We start from the raw sequence: 24,301 nt of genomic DNA on the forward strand, positions 1-24,301 counted from the left end.
GGACGGACAGAGAGAGAGAGAGAGGGACGGACAGAGAGAGAGAGAGAGGACGGCAGAGAGAGAGAGAGAGGACGGACAGAGAGAGAGAGGGACACAGAGAGAGAGAGAGGACGGACAGAGAGAGAGAGACGGACGGACAGAGAGTGAGAGACGGACGGACAGAGAGTGAGAGACGGACGGACAGAGAGACAGGACAGAGAGACAGGACAGAGAGAGGGACGTACAGAGAGAGAGAGAGAGACGGACGGGGACAGAGAGAGGACACAGAGAAGAGAGGGACGGACAGAGCGAGAGAGGGACGGACAGAGCGAGAGAGGGACGAACAGAGAGAGAGGGGCGGACAGAGAGAGAGGGGCGGACAGAGAGAGAGAGGGACGGACAGAGAGAGAGGGGCGGGCAGACAGAGAGAGAGAGGGGCGGGCAGACAGAGAGAGAGAGGGGCGGGCAGACAGAGAGAGAGGGGCGGGCAGACAGAGAGAGAGAGGGGCGGGCAGACAGAGAGAGAGAGGGGCGGCAGACAGAGAGAGAGAGGACGGACAGAGAGAGAGAGGGACGGACAGAGAGAGAGAGGGACGGACAGAGAGAGAGAGAGGGACGGACAGAGAGAGAGAGGGACGGACAGAGAGAGAGAGAGGGACGGACAGAGAGAGAGAGAGGGACGGACAGAGAGAGAGAGAGGGACGGACAGAGAGAGAGGGACGGACAGAGAGAGAGAGAGAGACGGAACAGAGAGAGAGAGGAGAGGGACGGACAGAGAGAGAGAGAGAGGACGGACAGAGAGAGAGGGACGGACAGAGAGAGAGAGAGGGACGGACAGAGAGAGAGAGGGACGGACAGAGAGAGAGAGGGACGGACAGAGAGAGAGAGGGACGGACGGACAGAGAGAGAGAGACGGACAGAGAGAGAGGGACGTACAGAGAGAGAGAGGGACGTACAGAGAGAGAGAGGGACGTACAGAGAGAGAGAGGGACGTACAGAGAGAGAGGGACGTACAGAGAGAGAGAGAGGGACGGACAGAGAGAGAGAGAGGGACGACAGAGAGAGAGAGAGGACGGACAGAGAGAGAGAGAGGACGGACAGAGAGAGAGAGAGGGACGGACAGAGAGAGAGAGGGACGGACAGAGAGAGAGAGAGGGACGGACAGAGAGAGAGAGAGGGACGGACAGAGAGAGAGAGAGGGACGGACAGAGAGAGAGAGAGGACGGAGGGACAGAGAGAGAGAGAGGGACGGACAGAGAGAGAGAGAGGGACGGACAGAGAGAGAGACGGACAGAGAGAGAGAGAGAGGGACGGACAGAGAGAGAGAGGGACGGACAGAGAGAGAGAGACGGACGGACAGAGAGAGAGACGGACGGACAGAGAGAGAGAGACGGACGGACAGAGAGAGACGGACGGACAGAGAGAGAGACGGACGGACAGAGAGTGAGAGACGGACGGACAGAGAGTGAGAGACGGACGGACAGAGAGTGAGAGACGGACGGACAGAGAGTGAGAGACGGACGGACAGAGAGTGAGAGACGGACGGACGAGAGTGACGAGACGGACGGACAGAGAGTGAGAGACGGACGGACAGAGAGTGAGAGACGGACGGACAGAGAGTGAGACGGAGGGACAAGAGAGACAGGGACAGAGAGACAGGACAGAGAGACATGTACAGAGAGACGGGACAGAGAGAGGGACGGACAAGAGAGAGAGAGGGACGGACAGAGAGAGAGAGAGGGACGGACAGAGAGAGAGAGAGGGAGCGGACAGAGAGAGAGAGAGGGGCGGACACAGAGAGAGAGGGGCGGACACAGAGAGAGGGGCGGACAGAGAGAGAGAGGGACGGACAGAGAGAGAGGGGCGGACAGACAGAGAGAGAGGGACGGACAGAAGAGAGGGACGGACAGAGAGAGAGGGACGGACAGAGAGAGAGAGGACGGACAGAGAGAGGGACGACAGAGAGACGAGAGGGACGGACGACAGAGAGAGAGAGAGAGAGGGACGGACAGAGAGAGAGAGAGAGGGGAGAGGGACGGACAGAGAGAGAGAGGGAGAGGGACGGACAGAGAGAGAGAGGGACGGACGGACAGAGAGAGAGAGAGAGAGGGGAACGGACAGAGAGAGAGGGAGAGGGACGGACAGAGAGAGAGAGGGAGAGGGACGGACAGAGAGAGAGAGGAGAGGGGACGGACAGAGAGAGAGAGAGAGAGGGACGGACAGAGAGAGAGCGAGAGAGGGACGGACAGAGAGAGAGCGAGAGAGGGACGGACAAGAGAGAGCGAGAGAGGGACGGACAGAGAGAGAGCGAGAGGGACGGACAGAGAGAGAGAGAGAGGGACGGACCAGAGAGAGAGAGGACGGACAGACAGAGAGAGAGAGGGACGGACAGAGAGAGAGAGGGACGGACAGAGAGAGAGGAGGGACGGACAGAGAGAGAGAGAGAGAGGGATGGACAGAGAGAGAGAGGGACGGACAGAGAGAGAGAAGAGACGGACAGAGAGAGAGAGACGACGAGAGAGAGAGACGGAAGAGAAGAGGACGGACGGACAGAGAGAGAGAGAGGACGGACAGAGACAGAGAGAAGAGGGGCGACAGAGAGAGAGAGAGAGAGGGACGGAACAGAGAGAGAGAGAGAGTGACGGCAGAAGAGAGAAGAGAGAGAGAGAGAGAGAGAGAGGGGACGGACAGAGAGAGAGCAGAGAGAGGGACGGACAGAGAGAGAGAGAGAGAGAGGGACGGACCAGAGAGAGAGAGAGAGAGAGAGAGAGAGGGACGGACAGAGAGAGAGAGACTGACAGAGAGAGAGAGAGGGACAGAGAGAGAAGAGACGGGACAGAGAGAGAGAGAGAGAGAGAGAGACGGACAGAGAGAGAGAGGGACGGACAGAGAGAGAGAGAGAGGAGAGAGAGAGACGGACAGAGAGAGAGAGAGAGAGGGACAGAAGAGAGAGAGAGAGAGAGAGAGAGGGACGACAAGAGAGAGAGAGAGAGAGAGAGAGAGAGAGAGAGACGGACAGAGAGAGAGGGACGGCCAGAGAGAGAGAGGGACAGAGAGAGAGAGAGAGGGACGGACAGAGAGAGAGAGAGAGAGACAGACAGAGAGAGAGACGGACAGAGAGAGGGAGACGGACAGAGAGAGGGAGACGGACAGAGAGAGGGAGACGGACGACAGGAGAGAGAGAGAGAGAGGGACGGCAGAGAGAGAGAGAGAGAGAGAGAGACGGACAGAGAGAGAGAGAGAGAGAGAGAGAGACGGACAGAGAGAGAGGGACGGCCAGAGAGAGAGAGGGACAGAGAGAGAGAGAGAGGGACGGACAGAGAGAGAGAGAGAGACGGACAGAGAGAGAGAGGGACGGACAGAGAGAGAGAGAGAGACGGACAGAGAGAGAGACGGACAGAGAGAGAGGGACGGCCAGAGAGAGAGGGACGGCCAGAGAGAGAGAGGGACAGAGAGAGAGAGAGAGGGACGGACAGAGAGAGAGAGAGAGAGGGACAGAGAGAGAGACGGACAGCGAGTGAGAGACGGACGGACAGAGAGAGACGGACGGACAGAGAGAGAGACGGACAGAGAGAGAGAGGGACGGACAGGGACAGAGAGACAGGGACAGAGAGACAGGGACAGAGAGACAGGGACAGAGAGACAGGGACAGAGAGACGGGACAGAGAGACAGGGACAGAGAGACAGGGACAGAGAGACAGGGACAGAGAGACAGGGACAGAGAGACAGGGACAGAGAGACAGGGATGTACAGAGAGACAGGGATGTACAGAGAGAGAGAGAGAGAGAGCGACGGACAAGGACAGAGAGAGGGACGGACAGAGAGACGGGACAGAGAGAGGGACGGACAGAGAGAGAGAGAGGGACGTACAGGGACAGAGAGAGGGACGGACAGAGATTGAGACAGAGACCGACAGGAAGGGAGAGACAGGGACAGAGAGACAGGACAACATAACGATAGAGATGAATAGTTTCACATGAAGTTAATTTCATATCACATGTAACAAGACAGTTTAGTTACCTGGAGGAAATGGATGTGATCCTCTGTGTGTGAGAGCTGCTCCAGCTCAGTGCTTCTCTTCCTCAGCTCAGCTATCTCCTGCTTCAGTTGCTCCAGGAGTCCTTCAGCTTGACTCACTTGAGCCTTCTCTTGGGCTCTGATCAGCTCCTTCACCTCAGAGCTCCTTCTCTCAATGGAGCGGATCAGCTCAGTAAAGATCTGATCACTGTCCTCCACTGCTGACTGTGCAGAGCGCTGGAGACAGAGAGAGAGAGAGAGAGAGAGAGAGACAGAGAGACAGAGAGAGAGACAGAGAGAGAGAGAGAGAGACAGAGAGAGAGAGAGAGAGAGACAGAACGAACAGAGCAGAATTAGGCCGATACCCACTAATTATCAAAATCCAGAAAAGAGCTGTTAAATTCTATAACCACCTAAAAGGAAGCGATTCCCAAACCTTCCCTAACAAATCCATCACCTACAGAGAGATGAACCTGGAGAAGAGTCCCCTAAGCAAGCTGGTCCTGGGGCTCTGTTCACAAACACAAACACACCCTACAGAGCACCAGGACAGCAGCACAATTAGACCCAACCAAATCATGAGAAAACAAAAAGATAATTACTTGACACATTGGAAAGAATTAACAAAAAAACTGAGCAAACTAGAATGCTATTTGGCCCTACACAGAGAGTACACAGCGGCAGAATACCTGACCACTGTGACTGACCCAAAATTAAGGAAAGCTTTGACTATGTACAGACTCAGTGAGCATAGCCTTGCTATTGAGAAAGGCCACCGTAGGCAGACATGGCTCTCAAGAGAAGACAGGCTATGTGCTCACTGCCCACAAAATGAGGTGGAAACTGAGCTGCACTTCCTAACCTCCTGCCCAATGTATGACCATATTAGAGAGACATATTTCCCTCAGATTACACAGATCCACAAAGAATTCGAAAACAAATCCAATTTTGAAAAACTCCCATATCTACTGGGTGAAATTCCACAGTGTGCCATCACAGCAGCAAGATTTGTGACCTGTTGCCACGAGAAAAGGGCAACCAGTGAAGAACAAACACCATTGTAAATACAACCCATATTTATGCTTATTTATTTGATCTTGTGTCCTAAAACACTGTATATATCTATAATATGACATTTGTAATGTCTTTATTGTTCTGAAACTTCTGTATGTGTAATGTTTACTGTTCATTTTTATTGTTTATTTCACTTTATATATTATCTACCTCACTTGCTTTGGCAATGTTAACACATGTTTCCCATGAAAATAAAGCCCTTGAATTGAATTTTGAGAGAGTGAGAGAGTGAGAGAGTGAGAGAGAGTGAGAGAGAGAGAGAGAGAGAGAGTGAGAGATACAGAGAGAGAGAGAGAGACAGATACAGAGAGAGAGTCAGAACGCCAGGTCCACTAGGCCCCTCCTGGACAGACAGGTACAGAACACCTCTTGGTCCTGCTCTACTCTCCTCCCTCCTGGACAGACAGGTAGAGAACACCTCTTGGTCCTGCTCTACTCTCCTCCCTCCTGGACAGACAGGTACAGAACACCTCTTGGTCCTGCTCTACTCTCCTCCCTCCTGGACAGACAGGTACAGAACACCTCTTGGTCCTGCTCTACTCTCCTCCCTCCTGGACAGACAGGTACAGAACACCTCTTGGTCCTGCTCTACTCTCCTCTCTCCTGGACAGACAGGTACAGGACACCTCTTGGTCCTGCTCTACTCTCCTCCCTCCTGGACAGACAGGTACAGAACACCTCTTGGTCCTGCTCTACTCTCCTCCCTCCTGGACAGACAGGTACAGAACACCTCTTGGTCCTGCTCTCCTCTCCTCCCTCCTGGACAGACAGGTACAGAACACCTCTTGGTCCTGCTCTACTCTCCTCCCTCCTGGACAGACAGGTACAGAACACCTCTTGGTCCTGCTCTACTCTCCTCCCTCCTGGACAGACAGGTACAGAACACCTCTTGGTCCTGCTCTACTCTCCTCCCTCCTGGACAGACAGGTAGAGAACACCTCTTGGTCCTGCTCTACTCTCCTCCCTCCTGGACAGACAGGTACAGAACACCTCTTAGTCCTGCTCTACTCTCCTCCCTCCTGGACAGACAGGTACAGAACACCTCTTGGTCCTGCTCTACTCTCCTCCCTCCTGGACAGACAGGTACAGAACACCTCTTGGTCCTGCTCTACTCTCCTCCCTCCTGGACAGACAGGTACAGAACACCTCTTGGTCCTGCTCTACTCTCCTCCCTCCTGGACAGACAGGTACAGAACACCTCTTGGTCCTGCTCTACTCTCCTCCCTCCTGGACAGACAGGTACAGAACACCTCTTGGTCCTGCTCTACTCTCCTCCCTCCTGGACAGACAGGTAGAGAACACCTCTTGGTCCTGCTCTACTCTCCTCCCTCCTGGACAGACAGGTACAGGACACCTCTTGGTCCTGCTCTACTCTCCTCCCTCCTGGACAGACAGGTACAGAACACCTCTTGGTCCTGCTCTACTCTCCTCCCTCCTGGACAGACAGGTACAGAACACCTCTTGGTCCTGCTCTACTCTCCTCCCTCCTGGACAGACAGGTACAGAACACCTCTTGGTATATCATATATATATATATATATATATCTCATATCATCATTCAGAACTTTAACCTCTTTGGGACGTCCAGCCTGTTTGACAAAGATAAAGAAATATTTTTTTCTAATTTTTGCAGCCATTACTGGCAAAATAATCAAATGTAATGTTTTTTACCAAAAACTCCGACATGGAAAGCAGAAAGCTGTGATCAATTAAATACAACGTTAACTAGATGTTATCTATGTCATTTATAGCCTGGCACAGATAGTAAAACTATATTAAATACAACGTTAACTAGATATTATCTGTGTCATTTATAGCCTGGTACAGATAGTAAAACTACATTAAATACAACGTTAACTAGATATTATCTGTGTCATTTATAGCCTGGCACAGATAGTAAAACTACTGTAGCGACCCGCACAGACAGCTGTGTGTTATGTGTTCGGCTAGTAGCTGGTTGTGTTGTACTTACCAGTTCCCAGTGTTCGCGGGGTCCGACATGCCAATCAACCTGCTATCTGCCAATCACAGGAATGCCTGGGATGTTCTGATGCCGGGCATCCTGGTGGTTGGCGGAGTGGCGTGGAGGGGGCGGGGCATTGGAAGTTAAGGTTCAGCCTTTGTTCTCTCTCTTCCGTCTGGGCTTCACAAGAGAAGGTCCCGATTGGCTTGTGGGGTATCTTTCATTTATTTGGCGTGAGCTAAGGCCAAACAGTAGCCTGTGTAAAGTTGCTAATAAACCGTCAATTCGTAACTCAATCCTCTGTCTGGACAATTGTTCCTTTATGATCTAGTCAGGTCATTACACTACATTAAATACAACGTTAACTAGATATCATCGCCACATAACTTATGTCGAATTTAAAAGACACCGTTACCCTTAGTAACGTCTGTTACACTGTAACTTACAGGCAGCCTCACATAAAAACCTATTGGTTAACAAAGCTTTGATTATGACCAAAGTCTATAGTAGTGAAAACTCTCTCTCTCTATTCTAACTTACCACACATTCACATCACTGCCTCGACATGAATGTGTCCTGTCAGAGCCGTTTCCTGTCCGTTAACTGTTAACAGGCTCGAGCCACAGCTTAACCAATGAGCTACAAGGAGGACTGACAGTCACGAGCGGTGCAGCAGCCTCTGCAGCAGCAGCTTCCCCCGGGTCCTAGTGCCCGCCCGGTAAGACGGTTAAGATGCGATGGTTGACGGAGAGAAAATAAATCACAGAGAAAATATATTGACTGATATATTGAATTGTTTAGGGAAGCTTTAGCTTTGGCTTTAATACATTCTGAAAATACTTGAAAACCAAAAGAGAAAAGAATAGAAGCCCTCCTCAGGAACAACAAAACCCTCACAGACCAACTTCTTCTTCTATGATATAATGGAGGTCCTCAAACCAACGTTAAAGGTGCATGGCGCCACCTACTGTTCTGGAGTGTGTTCAATCATGGTTTACACCACTCTAAATCCTCCTACCTAACTCAGTACTTCTGAGAAAATAAAAGAGTCCTACTAACTTCTAATAGACCCTCCCCCATCCCCCAAATCCCTTCCAAACTCCCCCAACCCCGTCCAACCCCAATGACACTTCAATCTTTCCCTCTCTTCAACATCCTGACAACAATATCACAACACATACAAGTCTTGATATGAACTCAACTAACCGATGACCCCGTGCATTGACTCTGTACCGGTTCCCACCTGTATATAGTCTGTTTTTAGTCTCACTAATGTTACTGCTGCTCTTTAATTACTTGCAAGTCTTGATATTTCACTGAAAGGCAAAAACACCTGTTGTATTCAGCGCATGTGACTAATAATAATATAATGATGATAATACTAAGTAACACCCTTCCAACTAACCCTACACTCATTAAAAACCCACTACCCCATTCCACTACAATGCAGACACCATGACAACGACCTGGGAGGACGGGACACCACCACTCAACACCCCCTGGAACTCTTCTGAAGTCAAATCTCATATGACCAAATACTTCTCTGGTTCTGAACTCTTCTCCACACCTTCTACCTCACTGAACTCTCCCTCATTCATTTCCATTTCACCTCCAGAACTCAGTCTGGGGCATGACTCTGTTTGCACTTGAATTATAACATTTGAAATGTCTCTATTAATTTGAAAATTATTGTTGTTTAATGTTTACTGTTCATTCATGATTGTTTATTATCTACTTCACTTGCTTTGGCATAGTAAAGATATGTTTCCCATGCCAATAAAGACCTTTGAATTGAATTGAGAGAGAAAGAGCTCCATATTAATGTATAGGGGACATGAGTCGTCATGGTTACTCATGGTTATGTGATGAGGCAGCCCAGTCGGTTACATGAACCAGTCTATTCTCTGAAAGGGGTCCAGACAGCCTGTTCCCAACAGTGGGGTCAGTGGGATTGGATAGGGGCCCCTCTCTCTCTCTGACTGGAGGAGAGAAGTGAAATGGTGTGTCTCCTCTGGTCAACAATACTCACCTTGAAAGACTCCACAGCCTGTTGGAGCTCCTTCAGCTCCTTCTCTCTCTCCTGGAATCTCTGCTGGACCTTCTGCTGACTCATCCCCAGCTGCCTCTGTGGAGAATCACTCTTCAATGAGCTATCAAGCTTTATTAGTCCAGTAGATCAATAGTATAGTAATGTGACATAGGACCCATAGAGAGGAAGGTCTACAATCCTGACGAAGTCCCTTTACAATATAATATTATGTTGCTATGTGAATCATTATAGTTTTAATGGTAGGCCTACATGTATCAAGGGGTTGAGACTGAACTTTGGACTCATAAAAGGCCATTCAGAATGATAATAGTGTTTGACTTTAGAAAATGGTGATACATTTGTGGCAAACTCAATATACTCAAGGTTTGTGTTCATATTTGTGGATCCATTTCATATTGTATATAATATAATGATCTCATATTCAAACAGATTTAGTTCCTACTGTATCTTTAATTCTTTGTTTATCAGACAGCCACCAACAAGTTGTTCTGGTCTTACCTGTTTCTCAGTCCTCTCTGCTGCAGCTGACACTGTATCATGGCCTTTATGTTCATCCATTGTACACAGATAACAGATACACTGCTGATCGGTACGACAGTAAACCTCCAGCAGTTTGTCATGATGAGAGCAGATCTTCTCCTGTAGTTGTGCCGTGGCTTTGACCAGCTTGTGCTTCTTGAAAGCAGGAGATTCATAGTGAGGTTGGAGGTGAGTTTCACAGTAAGAGGCCAGACACGCCAGACAGGACATGAGGGCTTTCTGCTTTCTGGTCCCAGTGCAGACATCACACACCACATCTCCAGGTCCAGCATAGCACAGAGCAGGAGGGGGAGCAGCCTGGAGTCCTGTCTTCCTCAGTTTCTCAACCAGCTCAGCCAACATGTTATTTTTCCTCAGATTAGGCCTTGGAATGAAGGTCTCTCTGCACTGAGGACAGCTATAGACCCCTTTCAGATCATCCTGATCCCAGCAGCCCTCAATACAGATTCTACAGTAACTGTGTCCACAGATAGTAGTGACCGGCTCCTTCAGTAGATCCAGACAGACAGAACAACAGAACTGGTCCTGGTCCAGCAGAACTCCCTGTTGAGCCATTTGGACGGTTGTTCACTCTCTCACAGACAGACGACAGAGAGGCTCAGATCAGTTTCGTTTCCTCAGAAGAGAGTTTGTGGGAAGGAGAGGGACTTCCTGGTTCTGCCAGAGGGAGGGGTTAGCGGAATGGAGGAAGAGAGAGAGGAACTGCATGCAACAGCAAGAGGGAGACAAATAGTTTTGTTCCAAGTTTAGAGCCCTTAAGAAATACTAAAGAAAACAACTGTTATTTAAAACTTAAGTCAGTAGTTAACCGGATATTGAGCACTGAGCTGAGATCTTCCATTCTCCTCTGCGCTGGTTACACTTCTTTTATATATAGTGAACTTAATTTCATATTTCATTTCAATAACACATTTCTACTTCCTCAATCGGCCTCTGAGGAGGTTTTACTTCTCTACCTGACCGTCTCATTACAACAGGCTGCCCTGGTGGGTCTGATACAGGAGTGTCTGGGCTTCTCTACCTGACAGTCTCATTACAACAGGCTGCCCTGGTGGGTCTGATACAGGAGTGTCTGGGCTTCTCTACCTGACGGTCTCATTACAACAGGCTGCCCTGGTGGGTCTGATACAGGAGTGTCTGGTCTTCTCTACCTGACCGTCTCATTACAACAGGCTGCCCTGGTGGGTCTGATACAGGAGTGTCTGGGCTTCTCTCCCTGACCGCCTCATTACAACAGGCTGCCCTGGTGGGTCTGATACAGGAGTGTCTGGGCTTCTCTCCCTGACCGCCTCATTACAACAGGCTGCCCTGGTGGGTCTGATACAGGAGTGTCTGGGCTTCTCTACCTGACCGTCTCATTACAACAGGCTGCCCTGGTGGGTCTGATACAGGAGTGTCTGGGCTTCTCTACCTGACCGTCTCATTACAACAGGCTGCCCTGGTGGGTCTGATACAGGAGTGTCTGGGCTTCTCTACCTGACCGTCTCATTACAACAGGCTGCCCTGGTGGGTCTGATACAGGAGTGTCTGGGCTTCTCTACCTGACCGTCTCATTACAACAGGCTGCCCTGGTGGGTCTGATACAGGAGTGTCTGGGCTTCTCTACCTGACCGTCTCATTACAACAGGCTGCCCTGGTGGGTCTGATACAGGAGTGTCTGGGCTTCTCTACCTGACCGTCTCATTACAACAGGCTGCCGTGGTGGGTCTGATACAGGAGTGTCTGGGCTTCTCTACCTGACCGCCTCATTACAACAGGCTGCCCTGGTGGTTCTGATACAGGAGTGTCTGGGCTTCTCTACCTGACCGTCTCATTACAACAGGCTGCCCTGGTGGTTCTGATACAGGAGTGTCTGGGCTTCTCTACCTGACCCTCTCATTACAACAGGCTGCCCTGGTGGGTCTGATACAGGAGTGTCTGGGCTTCTCTACCTGACCGTCTCATTACAACAGGCTGCCCTGGTGGGTCTGATACAGGAGTGTCTGGGCTTGTCTACCTGACCGTCTCATTACAACAGGCTGCCCTGGTGGGTCTGATACAGGAGTGTCTGGGCTTCTCTACCTGACCGTCTCATTACAACAGGCTGCCCTGGTGGTTCTGATACAGGAGTGTCTGGGCTTCTCTACCTGACCCTCTCATTACAACAGGCTGCCCTGGTGGGTCTGATACAGGAGTGTCTGGGCTTCTCTACCTGACCGTCTCATTACAAAAAGCTGCCCTGGTGGGTCTGACACAGGAATGTCTGGGCTTCTCTACCTGACCGTCTCATTACAACAGGCTGCCCTGGTGGGTCTGATACAGGAGTGTCTGGGCTTGTCTACCTGACCGTCTCATTACAACAGGCTGCCCTGGTGGGTCTGATACAGGAGTGTCTGGGCTTCTCTACCTGACCCTCTCATTACAACAGGCTGCCCTGGTGGGTCTGATACAGGAGTGTCTGGGCTTCTCTACCTGACCAACTCATTACAACAGGCTGCCCTGGTGGGTCTGATACAGGAGTGTCTTGGCTTCTCTACCTGACCCTCTCAGTACAACAGGGTGCCCTGGTGGGTCTGACACAGGAGTGTCTGGGCTTCTCTACCCGACCGTCTCATTACAACAGGCTGCCCTGGTGGGTCTGATACAGGAGTGTCTGGGCTTCTCTACCTGACCGTCTCAGTACAACAGGCTGCCCTGGTGGGTCTGATACAGGAGTGTCTGGGCTTCTCTACCTGACCGTCTCATTACAACAGGCTGCCCTGGTGGGTCTGACACAGGAGTGTCTGGGCTTCTCTACCTGACCGCCTCATTACAACAGGCTGCCCTGGTGGGTCTGATACAGGAGTGTCTGGGCTTCTCTACCTGACCGTCTCAGTACAACAGGCTGCCCTGGTGGGTCTGATACAGGAGTGTCTGGGCTTCTCTACCTGACCGTCTCATTACAACAGGCTGCCCTGGTGGATCTGATACAGGAGTGTCTGGGCTTCTCTACCTGACCCTCTCATTACAACAGGCTGCCCTGGTGGGTCTGATACAGGAGTGTCTGGGCTTCTCTATCTGACGGTCTCATTACAACAGGCTGCCCTGGTGGGTCTGATACAGGAGTGTCTGGGCTTCTCTCCCTGACCGCCTCATTACAACAGGCTGCCCTGGTGGGTCTGATACAGGAGTGTCTGGGCTTCTCTACCTGACCGTCTCATTACAACAGGCTGCCCTGGTGGGTCTGATACAGGAGTGTCTGGGCTTCTCTACCTGACCGTCTCATTACAAAAAGCTGCCCTGGTGGGTCTGACACAGGAGTGTCTGGGCTTCTCTACCTGACCGTCTCATTACAACAGGCTGCCCTGGTGGGTCTGATACAGGAGTGTCTGGGCTTGTCTACCTGACCGTCTCATTACAACAGGCTGCCCTGGTGGGTCTGATACAGGAGTGTCTGGGCTTCTCTACCTGACCCTCTCATTACAACAGGCTGCCCTGGTGGGTCTGATACAGGAGTGTCTGGGCTTCTCTACCTGACCAACTCATTACAACAGGCTGCCCTGGTGGGTCTGATACAGGAGTGTCTTGGCTTCTCTACCTGACCCTCTCAGTACAACAGGGTGCCCTGGTGGGTCTGACACAGGAGTGTCTGGGCTTCTCTACCCGACCGTCTCATTACAACAGGCTGCCCTGGTGGGTCTGATACAGGAGTGTCTGGGCTTCTCTACCTGACCGTCTCAGTACAACAGGCTGCCCTGGTGGGTCTGATACAGGAGTGTCTGGGCTTCTCTACCTGACCGTCTCATTACAACAGGCTGCCCTGGTGGGTCTGATACAGGAGTGTCTGGGCTTCTCTACCTGACCGTCTCATTACAAAAAGCTGCCCTGGTGGGTCTGACACAGGAGTGTCTGGGCTTCTCTACCTGACCGTCTCATTACAACAGGCTGCCCTGGTGGGTCTGATACAGGAGTGTCTGGGCTTGTCTACCTGACCGTCTCATTACAACAGGCTGCCCTGGTGGGTCTGATACAGGAGTGTCTGGGCTTCTCTACCTGACCCTCTCATTACAACAGGCTGCCCTGGTGGGTCTGATACAGGAGTGTCTGGGCTTCTCTACCTGACCAACTCATTACAACAGGCTGCCCTGGTGGGTCTGATACAGGAGTGTCTTGGCTTCTCTACCTGACCCTCTCAGTACAACAGGGTGCCCTGGTGGGTCTGACACAGGAGTGTCTGGGCTTCTCTACCCGACCGTCTCATTACAACAGGCTGCCCTGGTGGGTCTGATACAGGAGTGTCTGGGCTTCTCTACCTGACCGTCTCAGTACAACAGGCTGCCCTGGTGGGTCTGATACAGGAGTGTCTGGGCTTCTCTACCTGACCGTCTCATTACAACAGGCTGCCCTGGTGGGTCTGACACAGGAGTGTCTGGGCTTCTCTACCTGACCGCCTCATTACAACAGGCTGCCCTGGTGGGTCTGATACAGGAGTGTCTGGGCTTCTCTACCTGACCGTCTCAGTACAACAGGCTGCCCTGGTGGGTCTGATACAGGAGTGTCTGGGCTTCTCTACCTGACCGTCTCATTACAACAGGCTGCCCTGGTGGGTCTGATACAGGAGTGTCTGGGCTTCTCTACCTGACCCTCTCATTACAACAGGCTGCCCTGGTGGGTCTGATACAGGAGTGTCTGGGCTTCTCTATCTGACGGTCTCATTACAACAGGCTGCCCTGGTGGGTCTGATACAGGAGTGTCTGGGCTTCTCTCCCTGACCGCCTCATTACAACAGGCTGCCCTGGTGGGTCTGATACAGGAGTGTCTGGGCTTCTCTACCTGACCGTCTCATTACAACAGGCTGCCCTGGTGGGTCTGATACAGGAGTGTCTGGGCTTCTCTACCTGACCGTCTCATTACAAAAAGCTGCCCTGGTGGGTCTGACACAGGAGTGTCTGGGCTTCTCTACCTGACCGTCTCATTACAACAGGCTGCCCTGGTGGGTCTGATACAGGAGTGTCTGGGCTTGTCTACCTGACCGTCTCATTACAACAGGCTGCCCTGGTGGGTCTGATACAGGAGTGTCTGGGCTTCTCTACCTGACCCTCTCATTACAACAGGCTGCCCTGGTGGGTCTGATACAGGAGTGTCTGGGCTTCTCTACCTGACCAACTCATTACAACAGGCTGCCCTGGTGGGTCTGATACAGGAGTGTCTTGGCTTCTCTACCTGACCCTCTCAGTACAACAGGGTGCCCTGGTGGGTCTGACACAGGAGTGTCTGGGCTTCTCTACCCGACCGTCTCATTACAACAGGCTGCCCTGGTGGGTCTGATACAGGAGTGTCTGGGCTTCTCTACCTGACCGTCTCAGTACAACAGGCTGCCCTGGTGGGTCTGATACAGGAGTGTCTGGGCTTCTCTACCTGACCGTCTCATTACAACAGGCTGCCCTGGTGGGTCTGATACAGGAGTGTCTGGGCTTCTCTACCTGACCGTCTCATTACAAAAAGCTGCCCTGGTGGGTCTGACACAGGAGTGTCTGGGCTTCTCTACCTGACCGTCTCATTACAACAGGCTGCCCTGGTGGGTCTGATACAGGAGTGTCTGGGCTTGTCTACCTGACCGTCTCATTACAACAGGCTGCCCTGGTGGGTCTGATACAGGAGTGTCTGGGCTTCTCTACCTGACCCTCTCATTACAACAGGCTGCCCTGGTGGGTCTGATACAGGAGTGTCTGGGCTTCTCTACCTGACCAACTCATTACAACAGGCTGCCCTGGTGGGTCTGATACAGGAGTCTCTTGGCTTCTCTACCTGACCCTCTCAGTACAACAGGGTGCCCTGGTGGGTCTGACACAGGAGTGTCTGGGCTTCTCTACCTGACCGTCTCATTACAACAGGCTGCCCTGGTGGGTCTGATACAGGAGTGTCTGGGCTTCTCTACCTGACCGTCTCAGTACAACAGGCTGCCCTGGTGGGTCTGATACAGGAGTGTCTTGGCTTCTCTACCTGACCCTCTCAGTACAACAGGGTGCCCTGGTGGGTCTGACACAGGGGTGTCTGGGCTTCTCTACCCGACCGTCTCATTACAACAGGCTGCCCTGGTGGGTCTGATACAGGAGTGTCTGGGCTTCTCTACCTGACCGTCTCAGTACAACAGGCTGCCCTGGTGGGTCTGATACAGGAGTGTCTTGGCTTCTCTACCTGACCCTCTCAGTACAACAGGGTGCCCTGGTGGGTCTGACACAGGAGTGTCTGGGCTTCTCTACCCGACCGTCTCATTACAACAGGCTGCCCTGGTGGGTCTGATACAGGAGTGTCTGGGCTTCTCTACCTGACCGTCTCAGTACAACAGGCTGCCCTGGTGGGTCTGATACAGGAGTGTCTGGGCTTCTCTACCTGACCGTCTCATTACAAACAGGCTGCCCTGGTGGGTCTGACACAGGAGTGTCTGGGCTTCTCTACCTGACCGCCTCATTACAACAGGCTGCCCTGGTGGGTCTGATACAGGAGTGTCTGGGCTTCTCTACCTGACCGTCTCAGTACAACAGGCTGCCCTGGTGGGTCTGATACAGGAGTGTCTGGGCTTCTCTACCTGACCGTCTCATTACAACAGGCTGCCCTGGTGGGTCTGATACAGGAGTGTCTGGGCTTCTCTACCTGACCCTCTCATTACAACAGGCTGCCCTGGTGGGTCTGATACAGGAGTGTCTGGGCTTCTCTACCTGACGGTCTCATTACAACAGGCTGCCCTGGTGGGTCTGATACAGGAGTGTCTGGGCTTCTCTACCTGACCGCCTCATTACAACAGGCTGCCCTGGTGGGTCTGACACAGGAGTGTCTTGGCTTCTCTACCTGACCGCCTCATTACAACAGGCTGCCCTGGTGGGTCTGATACAGGAGTGTCTGGGCTTCTCTACCTGACCGTCTCAGTACAACAGGCTGCCCTGGTGGGTCTGATACAGGAGTGTCTGGGCTTCTCTACCTGACCGTCTCATTACAACAGGCTGCCCTGGTGGGTCTGATACAGGAGTGTCTGGGCTTCTCTACCTGACCGTCTCATTACAACAGGCTGCCCTGGTGGGTCTGATACAGGAGTGTCTGGGCTTCTCTACCTGACCGTCTCATTACAACAGGCTGCCCTGGTGGGTCTGATACAGGAGTGTCTGGGCTTCTCTACCTGACCGTCTCATTACAACAGGCTGCCCTGGTGGGTCTGATACAGGAGTGTCTGGGCTTCTCTACCTGACCGTCTCATTACAACAGGCTGCCCTGGTGGGTCTGATACAGGAGTGTCTGGGCTTCTCTACCTGACCGTCTCATTACAACAGGCTGCCCTGGTGGGTCTGATACAGGAGTGTCTGGGCTTCTCTACCTGACCGTCTCATTACAACAGGCTGCCCTGGTGGGTCTGATACAGGAGTGTCTGGGCTTCTCTACCTGACCGTCTCATTACAACAGGCTGCCCTGGTGGGTCTGATACAGGAGTGTCTGGGCTTCTCTACCTGACCCGTCTCAGTACAACAGGCTGCCCTGGTGGGTCTGATACAGGAGTGTCTGGGCTTCTCTACCTGACCGTCTCATTACAACAGGCTGCCCTGGTGGGTCTGATACAGGAGTGTCTGGGCTTCTCTACCTGACCGTCTCATTACAACAGGCTGCCCTGGTGGGTCTGATACAGGAGTGTCTGGGCTTCTCTACCTGACCGTCTCATTACAACAGGCTGCCCTGGTGGGTCTGATACAGGAGTGTCTGGGCTTCTCTACCTGACCGTCTCATTACAACAGGCTGCCCTGGTGGGTCTGATACAGGAGTGTCTGGGCTTCTCTACCTGACCTCTCAGTACAACAGGCTGCCCTGGTGGGTCTGATACAGGAGTGTCTGGGCTTCTCTACCTGACCCGTCTCATTACAACAGGCTGCCCTGGTGGGTCTGATACAGGAGTGTCTGGGCTTCTCTACCTGACCGTCTCATTACAACAGGCTGCCCTGGTGGGTCTGATACAGGAGTGTCTGGGCTTCTCTACCTGACCGTCTCATTACAACAGGCTGCCCTGGTGGGTCTGATACAGGAGTGTCTGGGCTTCTCTACCTGACCGTCTCATTACAACAGGCTGCCCTGGTGGGTCTGATACAGGAGTGTCTGGGCTTCTCTACCTGACCGTCTCATTACAACAGGCTGCCCTGGTGGGTCTGATACAGGAGTGTCTGGGCTTCTCTACCTGACCGTCTCATTACAACAGGCTGCCCTGGTGGGTCTGATACAGGAGTGTCTGGGCTTCTCTACCTGACCGTCTCATTACAACAGGCTGCCCTGGTGGGTCTGATACAGGAGTGTCTGGGCTTCTCTACCTGACCGTCTCATTACAACAGGCTGCCCTGGTGGGTCTGATACAGGAGTGTCTGGGCTTCTCTACCTGACCCTCTCAGTTACAACAGGGCTGCCCTGGTGGGTCTGACACAGGAGTGTCTGGGCTTCTCTACCTGACCGTCTCAGTACAACAGGCTGCCCTGGTGGGTCTGATACAGGAGTGTCTGGGCTTCTCTACCTGACCGTCTCAGTACAACAGGCTGCCCTGGTGGGTCTGATACAGGAGTGTCTGGGCTTCTCTACCTGACCGTCTCATTACAACAGGCTGCCCTGGTGGGTCTGATACAGGAGTGTCTGGGCTTCTCTACCTGACCGTCTCATTACAACAGGCTGCCCTGGTGGGTCTGATACAGGAGTGTCTGGGCTTCTCTACCTGACCGTCTCATTACAACAGGCTGCCCTGGTGGGTCTGATACAGGAGTGTCTGGGCTTCTCTACCTGACCGTCTCATTACAACAGGCTGCCCTGGTGGGTCTGATACAGGAGTGTCTGGGCTTCTCTACCTGACCGTCTCATTACAACAGGCTGCCCTGGTGGGTCTGATACAGGAGTGTCTGGGCTTCTCTACCTGACCGTCTCATTACAACAGGCTGCCCTGGTGGGTCTGATACAGGAGTGTCTGGGCTTCTCTACCTGACCACTCATTACAACAGGCTGCCCTGGTGGGTCTGATACAGGAGTCTCTGGGCTTCTCTACCTGACCCTCTCAGTACAACAGGGTGCCCTGGTGGGTCTGACACAGGAGTGTCTGGGCTTCTCTACCTGACCGTCTCATTACAACAGGCTGCCCTGGTGGGTCTGATACAGGAGTGTCTGGGCTTCTCTACCTGACCGTCTCAGTACAACAGGCTGCCCTGGTGGGTCTGATACAGGAGTGTCTTGGCTTCTCTACCTGACCCGTCTCAGTACAACAGGGTGCCCTGGTGGGTCTGACACAGGAGTGTCTGGGCTTCTCTACCTGACCCGTCTCAGTACAACAGGCTGCCCTGGTGGGTCTGATACGGAGTGTCTGGGCTTCTCTACCTGACCGTCTCAGTACAACAGGCTGCCCTGGTGGGTCTGATACAGGAGTGTCTTGGCTTCTCTACCTGACCCGTCTCAGTACAACAGGGTCCCTGGTGGGTCTGACACAGGAGTGTCTCGGGCTTCTCTACCTGACCGTCTCAACAGGCTGCCCTGGTGGGTCTGATACAGGAGTGTCTGGGTCTCTCTACCTGACCGTCTCAGTACAACAGGCTGCCCTGGTGGGTCTGATACAGGAGTGTCTGGGCTTCTCTAACCTGACCGTCTCATTACAACAGGCTGCCCTGGTGGGTCTGACACAGGAGTGTCTGGGCTTCTCTACCTGACCGTCTCATTACAACAGGCTGCCCTGGTGGTCTGATACAGGAGTGTCTGGGCTTCTCTACCTGACCGTCTCATTACAACAGGCTGCCCTGGTGGGTCTGATACAGGAGTGTCTGGGCTTCTCTACCTGACCGTCTCATACAACAGGCTGCCCTGGTGGGTCTGATACAGGAGTGTCTGGGCTTCTCTACCTGACCCTCTCATTACAACAGGCTGCCCCTGGTGGGTCTGATACAGGAGTGTCTGGGCTTCTCTACTGACCGTCTCATTACAACAGCTGCCCTGGTGGGGTCTGATACAGGAGTGTCTGGGCTTCTCTACCTGACCGCCTCATTACACAGGCTGCCCTGGTGGGTCTGATACAGGAGTGTCTGGGCTTCTCTACCTGACCGTCTCATTACAACAGGCTGCCCTGGTGGGTCTGATACAGGAGTGTCTGGGCTTCTCTACCTGACCGTCTCATTACAACAGGCTGCCCTGGTGGGTCTGATACAGGAGTGTCTGGGCTTCTCTACCTGACCGTCTCATTACAACAGGCTGCCCTGGTGGGTCTGATACAGGAGTGTCTGGGCTTCTCTACCTGACCGTCTCATTACAACAGGCTGCCCTGGTGGGTCTGATACAGGAGTGTCTGGGCTTCTCTACCTGACCGTCTCATTACAACAGGCTGCCCTGGTGGGTCTGATACAGGAGTGTCTGGGCTTCTCTACCTGACCGTCTCATTACAACAGGCTGCCCTGGTGGGTCTGATACAGGAGTGTCTGGGCTTCTCTACCTGACCCGTCTCATTACAACAGGCTGCCCTGGTGGGTCTGATACAGGAGTGTCTGGGCTTCTCTACCTGACCGTCTCATTACAACAGGCTGCCCTGGTGGGTCTGATACAGGAGTGTCTGGGCTTCTCTACCTGACCGTCTCATTACAACAGGCTGCCCTGGTGGGTCTGATACAGGAGTGTCTGGGCTTCTCTACCTGACCGTCTCATTACAACAGGCTGCCCTGGTGGGTCTGATACAGGAGTGTCTGGGCTTCTCTACCTGACCGGTCTCATTACAACAGGCTGCCCTGGTGGGTCTGATACAGGAGTGTCTGGGCTTCTCTACCTGACCGCTCATTACAACAGGCTGCCCTGGTGGGTCTGATACAGGAGTGTCTGGGCTTCTCTACCTGACCGTCTCATTACAACAGGCTGCCCTGGTGGGTCTGATACAGGAGTGTCTGGGCTTCTCTACCTGACCGTCTCATTACAAAAAGCTGCCCTGGTGGGTCTGACACAGGAGTGTCTGGGCTTCTCTACCTGACCGTCTCATTACAACAGGCTGCCCTGGTGGGTCTGATACAGGAGTGTCTGGGCTTGTCTACCTGACCGTCTCATTACAACAGGCTGCCCTGGTGGGTCTGATACAGGAGTGTCTGGGCTTCTCTACCTGACCTCTCATTACACCAGGCTGCCCTGGTGGGTCTGATACAGGAGTGTCTGGGCTTCTCTACCTGACCGTCTCATTACAAACAGGCTGCCCTGGTGGGTCTGATACAGGAGTGTCTGGGCTTCTCTACCTGACCGTCTCATTACAAACAGGCTGCCCTGGTGGGTCTGATACAGGAGTGTCTGGGCTTCTCTACCTGACCGTCTCATTACAACAGGCTGCCCTGGTGGGTCTGATACAGGAGTGTCTGGGCTTCTCTACCTGACCGTCTCATTACAACAGGCTGCCCTGGTGGGTCTGATACAGGAGTGTCTGGGCTTCTCTACCTGACCGTCTCATTACAACAGGCTGCCCTGGTGGGTCTGATACAGGAGTGTCTGGGCTTCTCTACCTGACCATCTCATTACAAACAGCTGCCCTGGTGGGTCTGACTACAGGAGTGTCTGGGCTTCTCTACCTGACCGTCTCATTACAACAGGCTGCCCTGGTGGGTCTGATACAGGAGTGTCTGGGCTTTCTCTACCTGACCGTCTCAGTACAACAGGCTGCCCTGGTGGGTCTGATACAGGAGTGTCTGGGCTTCTCTACCTGACCGTCTCATTACAACAGGCTGCCCTGGTGGGTCTGATACAGGAGTGTCTGGGCTTCTCTACCTGACCGTCTCATTACAACAGGCTGCCCTGGTGGGTCTGATACAGGAGTGTCTTGGGCTTCTCTACCTGACCGTCTCAGTACAACAGGCTGCCCTGGTGGGTCTGATACAGGAGTGTCTGGCTTCTCTACCTGACCGTCTCATTACAACAGGCTGCCCTGGTGGGTCTGATACAGGAGTGTCTGGGCTTCTCTACCTGACCGTCTCATTACAACAGGGCTGCCCTGGTGGGTCTGATACAGGAGTGTCTGGGCTTCTCTAACCTGACCGTCTCAGTACAACAGGCTGCCCTGGTGGGTCTGATACAGGAGTGTCTGGGCTTCTCTACCTGACCGTCTCATTACAACAGGCTGCCCTGGTGGGTCTGATACAGGAGTGTCTGGGCTTCTCTACCTGACCCGTCTCAGTACAACAGGCTGCCCTGGTGGGTTCTGACTACAGGAGTGTCTGGGCTTCTCTACCTGACGTCTCATTACAACAGGCTGCCCTGGTGGGTCTGACTACAGGAGTGTCTGGGCTTCTCTACCTGACCGTCCTCAGTACAACAGGCTGCCCTGGTGGGTCTGATACAGGAGTGTCTGGGCTTCTCTACCTGACCCGTCTCAGTACAACAGGCTGCCCTGGTGGTCTGATACAGGAGTGTCTGGGCTTCTCTACCTGACCGTCTCATTACAACAGGCTGCCCTGGTGGGTCTGATACAGGAGTGTCTGGGCTTCTCTACCTGACCTCTCATTACAACAGGCTGCCCTGGTGGGTCTGATACAGGAGTGTCTGGGCTTCTCTACCTGACGGTCTCATTACAACAGGCTGCCCTGGTGGGTCTGATACAGGAGTGTCTGGGCTTCTCTACCTGACCGTCTCATTACAACAGGCTGCCCTGGTGGGTCTGATACAGGAGTGTCTGGGCTTCTCTACCTGACCGTCTCATTACAACAGGCTGCCCTGGTGGGTCTGATACAGGAGTGTCTGGGCTTCTCTACCTGACCGTCTCATTACAACAGGCTGCCCTGGTGGGTCTGATACAGGAGTGTCTGGGCTTCTCTACCTGACCGTCTCATTACAACAGGCTGCCCTGGTGGGTCTGATACAGGAGTGTCTGGGCTTCTCTACCTGACCGGTCTCATTACAACAGGCTGCCCTGGTGGGTCTGATACAGGAGTGTCTGGGCTTCTCTACCTGACCGTCTCATTACAACAGGCTGCCCTGGTGGGTCTGATACAGGAGTGTCTGGGCTTCTCTACCTGACCGTCTCATTACAACAGGCTGCCCTGGTGGGTCTGATACAGGAGTGTCTGGGCTTCTCTACCTGACCGTCTCATTACAACAGGCTGCCCTGGTGGGTCTGATACAGGAGTGTCTGGGCTTCTCTACCTGACCGTCTCATTACAACAGGCTGCCCTGGTGGGTCTGATACAGGAGTGTCTGGGCTTCTCTACCTGACCGTCTCATTACAACAGGCTGCCCTGGTGGGTCTGATACAGGAGTGTCTGGGCTTCTCTACCTGACCGTCTCATTACAACAGGCTGCCCTGGTGGGTCTGATAGCAGGAGTGTCTGGGCTTCTCTACCTGACCGTCTCATTACAACAGGCTTCCCTGGTGGGTCTGATACAGGAGTGTCTGGGCTTGCTCTACCTGACCGTCTCATTACAACAGGCTGCCCTGGTGGGTCTGATACAGGAGTGTCTGGGCTTCTCTACCTGACCGTCTCATTACAACAGGCTGCCCTGGTGGGTCTGATACAGGAGTGTCTGGGCTTCTCTACCTGACCCTCTCATTACAACAGGCTGCCCTGGTGGGTCTGATACAGGAGTGTCTGGCTTCTCTACCTGACCCTCTCAGTACAACAGGGCTGCCCTGGTGGGTCTGACACAGGAGTGTCTGGGCTTCTCTACCTGACCGTCTCATTACAACAGGCTGCCCTGGTGGGTCTGATACAGGAGTGTCTGGGCTTCTCTACCTGACCGTCTCAGTACAACAGGCTGCCCTGGTGGGTCTGATACAGGAGTGTCTGGGCTTCTCTACCTGACCGTCTCATTACAACAGGCTGCCCTGGTGGGTCTGACACAGGAGTGTCTGGGCTTCTCTACCTGACCGTCTCATTACAACAGGCTGCCCTGGTGGGTCTGATACAGGAGTGTCTGGGCTTCTCTACCTGACCGTCTCATACAACAGGCTGCCCTGGTGGGTCTGATACAGGAGTGTCTGGGCTTCTCTACCTGACCCGTCTCATTACAACAGGCTGCCCTGGTGGGTCTGATACAGGAGTGTCTGGGCTTCTCTACCTGACCGCCTCATTACAACAGGCTGCCCTGGTGGGTCTGATACAGGAGTGTCTGGGCTTCTCTACCTGACCGTCTCAGTACAACAGGCTGCCCTGGTGGGTCTGATACAGGAGTGTCTGGGCTTCTCTACCTGACCGTCTCATTACAACAGGCTGCCCTGGTGGGTCTGATACAGGAGTGTCTGGGCTTCTCTACCTGACCCTCTCATTACAACAGGCTGCCCTGGTGGGTCTGATACAGGAGTGTCTGGGCTTCTCTACCTGACGGTCTCATTACAACAGGCTGCCCTGGTGGGTCTGATACAGGAGTGTCTGGGCTTCTCTACCTGACCGTCTCATTACAACAGGCTGCCCTGGTGGGTCTGACACAGGAGTGTCTGGGCTTCTCTACCTGACCGCCTCATTACAACAGGCTGCCCTGGTGGGTCTGATACAGGAGTGTCTGGGCTTCTCTACCTGACCGTCTCAGTACAACAGGCTGCCCTGGTGGGTCTGATACAGGAGTGTCTGGGCTTCTCTACCTGACCGTCTCATTACAACAGGCTGCCCTGGTGGGTCTGATACAGGAGTGTCTGGGCTTCTCTACCTGACCCTCTCATTACAACAGGCTGCCCTGGTGGGTCTGATACAGGAGTGTCTGGGCTTCTC

The 24,301-nt window shown here is 53.3% G+C and overlaps 1 protein-coding gene across 3 annotated transcripts; it reads right to left on the bottom strand.

Annotated features, from left to right (window-relative positions):
- Window positions 1-3,933: 3,933 nt before the first annotated feature.
- Window positions 3,934-10,254, bottom strand: LOC116366329 (E3 ubiquitin/ISG15 ligase TRIM25-like). 3 transcript variants are annotated; one of them, XM_031818517.1, is made up of 4 exons: window positions 9,582-10,252; window positions 9,063-9,158; window positions 7,043-7,208; window positions 4,118-4,233 (listed from the first exon to the last, which is right to left on the bottom strand). In XM_031818517.1, exons 1-3 carry the CDS (start codon window positions 10,176-10,178, stop codon window positions 7,077-7,079), a joined length of 825 nt encoding a protein of 274 aa, XP_031674377.1. In that variant the 5' UTR covers window positions 10,179-10,252; the 3' UTR covers window positions 4,118-4,233; window positions 7,043-7,076. The 3 variants fall into 3 exon arrangements, with proteins under 3 accessions (XP_031674376.1, XP_031674377.1, XP_031674378.1); XM_031818518.1 differs by lacking the exon at window positions 4,118-4,233 and adding an exon at window positions 6,517-6,557 and having other exon boundaries at window positions 9,582-10,254; XM_031818516.1 differs by lacking the exon at window positions 7,043-7,208 and having other exon boundaries at window positions 3,934-4,233; window positions 9,582-10,254.
- Between the last annotated feature and the right edge of the window lie 14,047 nt (window positions 10,255-24,301).

The sequence above is a fragment of the Oncorhynchus kisutch genome, unplaced genomic scaffold, assembly GCF_002021735.2.
Source record: "Oncorhynchus kisutch isolate 150728-3 unplaced genomic scaffold, Okis_V2 scaffold1450, whole genome shotgun sequence".
Taxonomy (NCBI): domain Eukaryota; kingdom Metazoa; phylum Chordata; class Actinopteri; order Salmoniformes; family Salmonidae; genus Oncorhynchus; species Oncorhynchus kisutch.